Source organism: Populus trichocarpa, chromosome 17, assembly GCF_000002775.5.
Source record: "Populus trichocarpa isolate Nisqually-1 chromosome 17, P.trichocarpa_v4.1, whole genome shotgun sequence".
Classification (NCBI taxonomy): domain Eukaryota; kingdom Viridiplantae; phylum Streptophyta; class Magnoliopsida; order Malpighiales; family Salicaceae; genus Populus; species Populus trichocarpa.
This window is the reverse complement of record NC_037301.2, coordinates 11,691,860-11,704,010: the sequence shown is the minus strand read 5'-3', so window position 1 is coordinate 11,704,010 and position 12,151 is coordinate 11,691,860. Positions and strand designations below refer to the sequence as shown.

At 31.1% G+C, this 12,151-nt stretch overlaps 1 protein-coding gene across 6 annotated transcripts; it reads left to right on the top strand.

The window, feature by feature from the left end:
- Positions 1-2,789: 2,789 nt before the first annotated feature.
- LOC18107434 (stress-induced protein KIN2) lies at positions 2,790-9,548 on the top strand. Of its 6 annotated transcripts, XM_052448497.1 has the most exons (5): positions 2,790-2,954; positions 3,059-3,127; positions 3,269-3,340; positions 6,363-6,465; positions 9,336-9,548. In XM_052448497.1, exons 1-4 carry the CDS (start codon positions 2,895-2,897, stop codon positions 6,435-6,437), a joined length of 276 nt encoding a protein of 91 aa, XP_052304457.1. In that variant the 5' UTR covers positions 2,790-2,894; the 3' UTR covers positions 6,438-6,465; positions 9,336-9,548. The 6 variants fall into 6 exon arrangements, with proteins under 6 accessions (XP_052304457.1, XP_052304455.1, XP_052304456.1 ...); XM_052448495.1 differs by lacking the exon at positions 6,363-6,465 and having other exon boundaries at positions 9,237-9,548; XM_052448496.1 differs by lacking the exon at positions 9,336-9,548 and having other exon boundaries at positions 6,363-6,634.
- Positions 9,549-12,151: the final 2,603 nt, after the last annotated feature.

Sequence of the window (12,151 nt, the reverse complement as noted above, 5' to 3'; positions counted from 1 at the left end):
TTTAATTATTTTCTATTTCTATTTAATAGATTTTTTAAAAAATATATTTTAAAATTATTACTGACGGGGTTGCCGACAGATTTATTCTGTTGGTAATTCTAGAGAGTTGGAAAAGAATTACAACAAATATCAATGTTACTGTTAACTTACCGATGAAATTAGTCCGTCAATATATTCTATAGAGTTGGAAAACATTACTGCAAATACCACTGCAACTGTTAGCTTACTGATGAAATTACATACGATTCTCTTATCGGTGATATGCTAAATATTACCAAGAGAATTACCAATGAAATAAAACTGATAATTTTTTTTTAGCGCTCATGGTCCGTTTGTAAAACCATCAGTAAATTTATTAACAATAAACTTACTGAAAGATCAGAAATTACTGATAAATATTTTTTCTATGAATCTTTTCTATATGTGATCTCGTTGGTAAAATAATTTCCATTCAAAAATCATAGATGAACTATTACTGTAAGTATAAAGAAAAATTTCTATCATGAAAACTGTTAAATCTGGTGGTTCTCCATCCATGGTCCGTGACTTTGATGAAACCCAATTCTAATTAGGTAGATGGAAAAACAACGTTGTTAAATGAAAAAACATGCTGATTTCTAGTCTTCCCCAAGCCATCTTTAGCGTTGGTTTTCACCATTAAATCAGCCCCCAATCAAACTGAAATCTCATGATCATAGTCCTGTTTTATTCCTATAAAAAAAACAAAGATCGAGAGTCTAAAGACAAGTAAGTAGAAGGTCTCAGCAGCGAAGGAGACAATTAAGATGCAAGGATCATGGCATGCATATCTTAACCTGCATATCATGTCTACAAATATTGCATTTTCTACTTGCGAAGATCATTGGACACAATTGCGAGTAATCGAGGAAGAAGAAGAAATAATTTGGGGGAAGAAATGCAAAGAAGAAGAATGTGAATAGAGGAATTCATGGGCACAAGTCCCTAGACAACCCCACTATTCCAATTGATTCCGCATGCTCTGGCAGTCCCTAGACAACCCACAATCACCTTGCACGGTCCATCTCAGCCGACATCAAGATGCGGTAAAATAAACTAAAAAAAAAATAAAATTGAAAGCTCATTTATATTAATCACATTTAGTGTAAAGTTTTATATTATAGGTTTTTAATTTTTAAAAATTATTTTTATAATTAATATATCAAAATAATATAAAAACAATTAATTTTTAATAAAAAAAAATTAAATTTTTAAAAAAACGCGGCGCAACGCGTTTTCAAAACGCTCACGAAGGACACACACTGAACACTCTCCTTTCATTATTATCTGTCTTTTTTCTGACACACTCTTTCACTTATTCTTCTTTCTTCTCACTCGCTGCCCACCACACGAAATGAAGGAACCACACACACACCCACACATGGCTTTGCGATGTCGGTAGGAGAAATTTCCAGCTTACATTATTTGTTACGTGTCTTGTCTTTGTGCTGGTAGTTTTTTTAAAGTGTTTTTTATTTTAAAATAATATTTTTTATTTTTTAAAAATTATTTTAACATCATATTAAAATGATTTTTAAATATAAAAAAATAAAACAAATTTATATTTTTTAAAAAATATTTTTAAAACCTAATAATAAACACACCACCGGCCATAATTGAGCTAAGATATTTTCTAGTGGAATTATGGACAAATATTTCTACATAATCCAAAGATGGCAGGCGGTGATAAAATTCTGGATTGATCTTCAATAGATTTCACACCTAAGATGATCAAAGCAACCTTTCTTTGTAACCTAATTGGGATTTACATTTTAGATAATAAATTAATTGACAAACAATCAGTTCTTAGTTAAAGCAAGTGTATGTGTCTGTTTGGTGTCGAGTTGGAACAACGGTTTTTTATCCATTTTAAAAATATATTTGACTTGAAAAAATATTAAATTAATATTTTTTTTATTTTTTTTATAATTTTTACATGTTGATGTTGCAAATAAAAAAAACTTTAAAAAATTATTACTTTAATTATTTTGGCAAACAAACAAAGATCATAAAAAGACTCGTTTTCCTACTCTTTTCTTATATTTTAGAGTTTAGGTTTGTTTCTTGTAAATACATTCTTTTAGTTTTATTTTAAAGATATTATATGATTAATTAATATACATACTAAAATTTTATTTAGATATCAATTATAAGTTTAATATATATTCAATTTGAACATGCTTGCTAGAATCTATGTATATATAATTTTTTTTTTATCATGATATAAGTCAAGCTTGTTTGGCAGTGTGGTTGCGGTTGCTTTTCAAATAGCTTTTCGTGTTAAAATGCATGTCAATGATATTTTTTTTTATTTTTAAAAAATTATTTTTAACATCAGCACATCAAAATGATATGAAAATACTAAAAATATATTAATTTAAAGTTAATAAAAAATGAATTTTTTTTTAAACGCAGAAACAAGCAGATCAAAATATTTAAATTATAAAATAAACATGTTTTCTTCTCAATCATTGTCATAAGATTTGGACAACATTGTATGTATAAAATGTGGGTGTCTTGGGCTCAAGATCTTGGATCCCTCAATCATGATCCTTTCTCAATTGAATCTGTTAAAAAATAACCGAAATAATTTATTATTATTATTTTTAACAAACGAAGAAAACTAGCACATGAATTATTCACAACCCCCCTGGTCGAAGGGCCCCATTATCTCAACCTCAATAACAGATATTATTCCGAGCCATCTATAGCTTGACACGTGTCATTGCACGTGTCAGCAATGGATTGGTTTAAACCAGTATAAATAATGGCTGCTATGGTGTTCCTTTAGCACCAAGAGTTTTCGTTTTTCAAGCATCTGAGCTTTCAATTTATTTGAGTTCTTCCAAATCTCTTAAAGAAATCAGAAACCAAAGATGGCTGACAATACCAATAAGATGAGCTTCCAAGCTGGCGAGGCCAAGGGCCAAGCTGAGGTCAGCCTATGAATTTTTTTTTTTTATTTCTTCCTTTTTATTTATGAATCTGCTTGATTTTTCTCTTCTAATACATGAGAAGGCATGGATTTTGTTTGTTTCAGGAGAAGGCCAGTACCTTGGTGAACAAAGCTGGTAATGCTGTTCAAACTGCAAAGGAATCAGTCGTAGGGGTATTGAAATACTTTCCTTCAATCTCATTTTCTATGTTTTTTTTAGAGAATTCATCCTCTACACTACAGTAGCTTGTGCTCTAGAATACAATGATATTTCTCTTCCGATACATGATAAGGAATGGATTTTGTTTGTTTCAGGAGAAGACCAGTCCTACCATGATGGACAAAGCTGGTACTGCTGCTCAATATGCAAAGGAATCAGTGCAAGGGGTATTCAAATATTTTCCTTCAATCTCATTTCCTGTGTGTTTTTTTTTAGAGAATTCATCCTCACCACTACAGTAGCTTGTGCTCAAGAATATAACGAACAGATGTGTAATTTAATTATGATACTTGTTCTTCGTTTAGGCTGGTCAACAGGTGATGTCTACGGCACAGGGAGCTGTTGAAGGAATTAAGAAGGCAACTGGCATGAACAAATGAATTAGCTGAATGGAGCAATTTAGAAATTGAATTCAATGTTCATCTATTGTTGTGTTTCTGTCATTTCCTTTTGCATAAACAAGAGATCTCTCTCTGTAGCTCTCTCGTGATGTTTGCAGGCAGATATTGCCCTAATTAGTGAAATGTACTTTCAGTTTCGTACTTGTTTAAAGATCTTCTGGCTCGGTTTATGAGAGCCCAACATTGTTTCATCTTCATGTCCAGATGGCCACACACTTTGCTCTTAATTCACTGCTAAATTTATTTGGTTAGAGTTAACGTTTTGCCTTCCCGCATTACAAGTTCACAGGCAGACGTAAGAAGGTGAATCCATGTTCATAAAAAATGCTTGAGATTGAGGCCTTAAGATGCTCAAGGAAGGGAAGCGGCATTTCTCTGACAAATTTCTTAACAAACTAGTCTTTTATGACAAGTCGCTACTTCGGATAATTATATCTTTATATTATTTAATTTTTTTCAAACATATTTTTATTTTCTAATCACCAAATTAAATCAATTTTTATGTGAACTATAGTATTTTAACGAAATTATAATTTAATTTGTGGAAAGAAAAATCAGATTTTCCTGAAAGGATGAATGTTTAATAAATTCTAAAATTTATTAATAAAGTGTTGGTTAGTGGCCAAGACAAACTTATAAGAAATACTTGTAATCTAGTTAAAAATTAAATAATAATAATAATAATAAAAGTCAGATTAATTATTTAGTTCTCTATTTTGTAATTATCTTGTTTTGGCGTCGGTAGGTCTAGCTATTTATGATGGGTCCCAACTTTTGAGCTTCTTTTTCAAAAAATACCACTTTTATTTCTTAATTTTAAATTTTGACTTGTAAACTCCCTGAAGCACGTGTTATTGGGTGCTATCTGAAAGAATAAAAAAAAACTATGTTTTAAAATAATTTTTATTTAAAAATATATTAAAATAATATTTTATTATATTTTAAAATTTTAATATTAATATATTAAAACAATCTAAACAAAAAATTAAAGTAAAATATAGTTCAAATTTTTTAAAAAACACAATAGAACCGCTCCCGAACACCTACTTAAAAACAAACAGCTAAAAAGTTTATTTTTTTATATAGATTTTTTTTGTAACAGCTCTTTTAATTTTGAGTTTTTTTTGCTAAAGATTTATTTTAAGGAATGTTTCCTTTTTATTTTTTAATATTAATATTAATATGGTTCCTTTTTATGGATTTTTTTTTCATAATAAAAAATGTATTATAATTAACTTTTATTATCGTGATCAAAAGATAAATAAAATATAGCAATCAAGTCAAAAGATAAATAATAATAATAATAATAAAGAGCAGATATGTGGCCAATAATAGCCCACATCCCTACCTTCGTCATCAATGGACAACCCAGACAGTCCTCTTAGAAGTAAATATTCAGCCTTATCTGGTTTCTGACAACTCAAGTCCCACCGTAATATTCATTCCTACACGCTTTGTGTTTAGTGGGACCTAGTACGTCACTTTTATGCTACATCAAATTAAAAAATAATTAAATTAAAAAATTATCTGAGATTTTTTTTAAAATTGATTGAGATATTTATAAATTACAATTACAATTTCCTAAACAAAAATCTATTATAGTTTTGAAAGCAAATTTTCTAAAAAACATTAAAAAAGTATTTGAGAAATTTTTTTAAATTATTATTAAATCTAATTCAGTATATCAAACTTAAGAACTCTTAATTAGACTTTATATTTTTGAAAATTATATTATATTTAATAATACAATAAAAAAATAATTATAAAATCAATGATAAATCTATTACTAGGACATTTTATAAATTGCAAATACTATTTTTTAAACAAAAATCTATTATGGTTTTGAAAGCAAATTTTAAATGAAACATTCAAATAAAATCTCGGTAATTTGTATATAGTTAAAAAATATTGAAAAATATGGTAAATAAATATAAAAAAATAAAGTTTATGTTAATTAAATATTCAAGAGGTTTTTTCATATTAAGCACATAAAGTAATTAAACATATATATTTTTTTCACTTGTCTAATAAAAGTTGGACAACACTTACATGTATGAAATGTTGGTGTCAGTTAAGAGTTGGGTTCAAGATTTTGGATCTTTTCCTAATTGGATTTTTTATTTTTTATTTATTTTTTAAAAACAAAGAAAGAAAGATATATAGCACACAAATTATTCACAAAATTCACAACCCACCTGGTCAAAGGCCCCAAAAATCTCAACCTCAATAACAGATGTTATTCCAAGCAATCTCTAGCTTGACACGTGGCACTCCACGTGTCCAGCAATGGACTGGTTTTAATCAGTATAAATTATGGCTGCCATGGCGTATCTTTACCACCAAGAGTTTTGTTTTTTCAAGCACTTGAGCTTTCAATTTATTTGAGTTCTCCAAATCTTTTAAAGAAATCAGAAACCAAAGATGGCTGACAATACCCAGAAGATGAGCTTCCAAGCTGGTGAGGCCAAGGGCCAAGTTCAGGTCAGCCTATGAATTTTTTTTTATTTCTTCCTTTTTATTTATGAATGTTCATGCATGATATTTCTCTTCCAATACATGATAAGGTATGAATTTTGTTTGTTTCAGGAGAAGGCCAGTACCTTGATGGACAGAGCTGGTAATGCTGCTCAATCTGCAAAGGAATCAGTGCAAGAGGTTCAAATCTTTTCCTTCAATCTCATTTTCTATGTTTTTTTTAGAGAATTCATCCTCGCCACTACAATAGCTTGTGCTCAAGAATACAATGAACAAATGTATAATTTAATTACGATACTTGTTCTTGGTGTAGGCTGGTCAACAGGTGATGTCTACGGCACAGGGAGCTGTTGAAGGAGTGAAGAATGCAACTGGAATGAACAAATGAATTAGCTGAATGGATCAGTCCAATAATTGTCTAGCTATAGCAATTTAGAAATTGAATGCAATGTTCATCTATTGTTTTGTTTCTGTCATTTCCTTTTGTATAAAGAAGAGAGCTCTCTCTGTAGCTTTCCCGTGATGTTTACAGGCAGATGTTGCCCTAATCAGTGAAATTTTACTTCAGTTTCGTAATTGTTTAAAGAGCTTCTATCTCGGTTTATGAGAGCAAGTTCTCGACCATAATGTTAGAGAGTTCGTATATCTGATTTTTATATATCAAGTCCACCAGATGATCTTACCTCCAACCATAAATCCAGATCGATATTTGGATAGATTGAAAGATCGTCTCCGTATCTTTCCTTCAACCGCCTGTTATGTGTTTTCTATAAATAAAAAAATAAATTCATCAAATTCAAATAAATAATAACTTAAGAAAAAAAATGGTTGCAAACCAACATACCATAAAGCGTTGAGCTTGGCTATCTATGAACTGTTGCATTCTTTTTTTGCAGTCATCACTTAACACGTGTGTTTCCACATAAAGTTCCATTGGGCTTGGCTCCTATCCAAGAACTGTAGCATGCAAGATAAAAATGTTGTCAATTAAATATATTTATAAAAAACAACAAATTAAAAAATGGATGCAATTAAAAAAATCTTACTATCCTCTTCGCGTGTGAAAATGAATGGAACAGAGCCGCTGATGTGCGTGATAATAGAACTATGACCGTCGCGTGATACGTGTAGACATCACATGCTAAATGTATTCTGCCCATATAGTCTCCAAGATGAATGGCGGCCTGAAATCCTTCCAAACCGCCATGTCATTCCAGTAGATCTCTTTCTTTCACATATTCTTTGGATTTCGTTTACATCTCGTATAAAAAATCACGCAACCTATATGATAAAAACAAATTATCTATAAGTAAATGACAAATAAAATTTTAATATTATGAATAAAAAAATTATCTTGATTTCGATGTTACCTAGTTGCAGCATAATTCTTCCAAACCTTTCTCGCAACATTATCATTAGCTATATCTAATTCAAATTTTTCCCTTGCAATAAACATTTATAAAAAGAAATTTTTAATAATTTCAATAAAGTAAATGAATTAACATAATAAAAAAATATTAAGTTAATACTAACCTTAAACCTTGAAAACCATGTATCGACATGCGGTTTTTATTCAGGATGTTTAGAAACCTGGCTCTATTGAAATAATGGATTTTTCATCGACGATTTAAATGTTGAGTTATTGTTCGGGCAGCCTCAATATTTGTAAACTTGAAATTGAATAAATTTAATGAAATATTATTTTTATGGTATTATAAAACTTGTCATTGTGAAAGCAAAACAAACTTACATTAAAAGATCATCCTTCCATTGAGTCTTATACTTGTAGGTGAATGGATCTCACTATGAAGAGATCCCATTGTGAAGGGACCCCCTCTACATTGCGACATTGCACTTGACGAGTCAAAGTCGTGAGTCGATGCTTGCACCTCAAGTGTCTCTTCTTGGTCGACACCTAATGACTCATGGTTATCATTATCGTTGTTAGAAGAAGTAGCAGTGATCTTGTCCTCATGGTGTACAATTGATTTTCCCCTAGACATCTACACAGATTTAGGGGGGGACAATTTCTATTTTTTTTAAAAAATCGACAGCACCTCCCTTATATGAGAAGCTACCCAAAATTTTTAATCCCGCAAATAGACAACATATATAGTGGGACCTAGTAAGTAACTTCTTTCGCTATATACTAAAGATCAAATTTAAAAATATTAAAAATGTATTCAAGTCACCATAAACTTTTTTATATTATTATTAAATTCAATTTAGTAAATCAAACTTAAAAACTTTTAACTCGACATTATATTGTTGTCTTTAAAGCATAATTTAAAAGAAACATTCAAATAAAATCTCGTATTTTGATATACAAATCTAAAAGAGTGTTTTTTTCATATTAGTCACATAAAATAAACATTTTTTCTCACTTATCTTATAAAATGTGGACAACACTTACATGTATATATGAAAATGTTGGTGTCTGTTAAGTTGGGTTCAAGATTTTGGATCCCTCAATCATGATCCTTTCTTAATTTAATGTCTTAAAAAAAACCCGAAAGAATTTCTTTTTTAAAAAAAAAAAAACAAAGAAAGAAAGTTAGCACACAAATTATTCACAAAATTCACAACCACCTGGTCAAAGGCCCCAAAAATCTCAACCTCAATAACAGATGTTATTCAAAGCAATCTCTAGCTTGACACGTGGCACTCCACGTGTCCAGCAATGGACTGGTTTTAATCAGTATAAATTATGGCTGCCATGGCATATCTTTACTACCAAGAGTTTTGTTTTTTCAAGTACTTAGCTTTCAATTTATTTTCGTTGTCCAAAATCTTTTAAAGAAATCAGAAACCAAAGATGGCTGACAATACCCAGAAGATGAGCTTCCAAGCTGGTGAGGCCAAGGGCCAAGCTCAGGTCAGCCTATGAATTACTTTTTTTTATTTCTTCCTTTTTTATTTATGAATGTTCATGCATGACATTTCTCTTCCAGTACATGATAAGGTATGGATTTTGTTTGTTTCAGGAGAAGGCCAGTACCTTGATGGACAGAGCTGGTAATGCTGCTCAATCTGCAAAGGAATCAGTGCAAGAGGTTCAAATCTTTTCCTTCAATCTCATTTTCTATGTTTTTTTTTAGAGAATTCATCCTCGCCACTACAATAGCTTGTGCTCAAGAATACAATGAACAAATGTATAATTTAATTATGATACTTGTTCTTGGTGTAGGCTGGTCAACAGGTGATGTCTACGGCACAGGGAGCTGTTGAAGGAGTGAAGAATGCAACTGGAATGAACAAATGAATTAGCTGAATGGATCAGTCCAATAATTGTCTATAGCAATTTAGAAATTGAAGGCAATGTTCATCTATTGTTTTGTTTCTGTCATTTCCTTTTGTATAAAGAAGAGAGCTCTCTCTGTAGCTCTCTCGTGATCGATGTTTTCAGGCAGATGTTGCCCTAATTAGTGAAATTTAACTTCAGTTTCGTACTTGTTTAAAGATCTTTTGTCTCGGTTTATGAGAGTACAACATTCCTTCATCTTCATGGGATCCTGCATGTCCAAATGGCCCTATATATCTATACTTTGCTATTAATTTACTGCTAAATGTATTTGATTATTAGAGTTAACGTTTTGCCTTCCCACATTACAATTCACAGGCAGACGTAAGAAGGTGAATCCATGTTCATAAAAAATGCTTGAGATTCTGGCAATAAGATGCTCAAGGAAGGCAAGCGGCGTTTCTCTAACAAATTACTTAACAAACTTAACTAGTTTTTTATATATGCAACGTTGCTTCGAATAATTATATCCGTTACAAAAAAATTTAACATAAGAAACAAGGGGCAGCGAAAAGAGAGAAGCCTTTTTCGAGAGGGGGATGGAAAGGATGGCTAGATTCGGGAATGAGGGAAGCCAGAAAGGAGGAGCTGTTTTTTTATAGAGGACTTGAGAGGGTGCGGCGGGAGTCGATGAAAAAAAGGAGCAGTTTCTGAGATGAGGTGGAGAAGGTTGGTAGTTCGGGAACAGGGAGGTGGCGAGAAGGGAGGGGCTGTTTCTGGGAGAGGAGTTGAGAGGATGGCTACATTCGTGAACAAAGTGGCCTCTCTCTCCTTTTTAAAATACACTGCGACAGTTGAGAGGAGTTGCAGTCGTTCATATTTTTTATAGATTGAGATGGGTCCTACGTTCTTGTATCGATCCCATGGTTGATTAAGTGCTCGGGATTAATTGTAAGCATTTAATGGTTAAAACATTATAGGTTATTTACAAGTTTTTGGTCATAGCGTTAGATAGAAAGTCTGTATACCTTATTTTTATAAAATGCATTAGACGATCTTATCTTCAACTATAAATCTGGATCGATATCTGAATAGATAGAAGAATCGTTCTTGTATCTCTCTTTTAACCGGTTGTTATATGTCTCCTGAAAATAAAAAATAAATTCATCAAATTCAAGTAAATAATAATTTAGAAAAAATAGTTGAAAACCAATATACCACAAAGCATTGAGCTTGGCTATCTACGAACTGTTGCATTTCTTTTTGGCGGCCATCACTTCATACATGCGTTTCCACATAAAGCTCCATTGAGTTTGGCTCATGTCCAAGAACCGTAGCTTGCAAGATAAAAATATTGTCAGTTAAATATATTTATAAAAAACTACAAATTAAAAAATGGATGCAATTAAAAAAAATCTTATTATCCTCTTCGCATGTGAAAATGAACGGAACGGAGCCGCCGGTGTATGTAATAACGCCGGTGTGTGTAATAACAGAACTGTTAATTTGTCAACTCCGGTTCCCGACACCAAACTTTGACCGTCGCGTGATACGCGTGGACATCACATGCTGAATGTATTTCGCTCATATAGTCTCCAAGATGTATTGCGACCTGAAATCCTTCCAAACCGCCATGTCATTCTAGCCTGGTAGATCGCTTTCTTTCACATATTCTTTGGATTTCTTTTGCACCTCGTATTAAAAATCAAGCAACCTATATAATACAAACAAATTATCTATAAGTAAATGACAAATAAAATTTTAATATTTTGAATAAAAAAATTATCTTGATTTCGATGTTACCTAGTTGCAACGTAATTCTTCCAAACCCTCCTCGCAACATTATCAATAGCTATATCCAATTCAAATTTTCCCTTGCAATAAACATTTATGAAAAGAATTTTTTTAATAATTTCAATAAAGTAAACAAATTAACATAATAAAAAAAATATTAAGTTAATACTAACCTTAAACCTTGAAAACCATGCATCGACATGCGGTTTTCATTTAGAATGTTTGGAAACTTGGCTTCATTGAAACAATGAAATTTTCATCGACGATTTAAATGTCAAGTTCTTGTTCGAGCAACCTCAATGTTTATAAACTTGAAATTGAATAAATTTAATGAAATATTATTTTTATGGTATTATTAAACATATCGTTGTGAAAGCAAAACAAACTTACATTAAAAGGTCTTTCATTGGGTCTCGTACTTGTAGGTAAATGGATCCCACTATGAAGAAATCCCACTGTGAAGGGACCCCCCTCTACATTGCGACATTGCACTCGACGAGGCAAAGTCGTGAGTCGATGCCTACACCTCAAGTGTCTCTTCTTGGTCGACACCGAATGACTCGTGGTTGTCATTATTGTTGTTAAAAGAAGTAGCAATGATCTTGTCCTCATGATGTACAATTGATTTTCCCCTAAGCATCTACACAGATTTAGGGGGGGGGACAATTTCTATTTTTTTTAAAAAAATCGACAACACCTCCTTTATATGAGAAGCTACCCAAAATTTTTAATCCTGCAAATAGACAATATATGTAGTGGGACCTAGTAAGTAACTTCTTTCGCTACACTACAGATCAAATTAAAAATGTATTCAAGTCACCATAATTTTTTTTTTTGCATTATTATTAAATCTGATTTAATAAATCAAACTTAAAAACTTTTAACTTGATATTATATTTTTTAAAACTATATTTTATTTAATAATATAACAAATAAACAATTATAAAATCAATGATGAATCTAATATCGATATATTTTGTAAATTGAAAGCACTATTTTCTAAATAAAAATCCATTATTGTCTTTAAAGCAAATTTTAAATGAAACATTCAAATAAAATCTTGGTAT

Coding starts and splice junctions, on each gene's coding strand:
- LOC18107434 (XM_052448495.1), top strand. CDS start 2,895: ATGGCTGACAATACCAATAAGATGAGCTTCCAAGCTGGCGAGGCCAAG. Junction 3,128..3,268: donor CAAAGGAATCAGTCGTAGGG/GTATTGAAATAC, acceptor TGTTTGTTTCAG/GAGAAGACCAGTCCTACCAT. Junction 3,341..9,236: donor CAAAGGAATCAGTGCAAGGG/GTATTCAAATAT, acceptor TTCTTGGTGTAG/GCTGGTCAACAGGTGATGTC.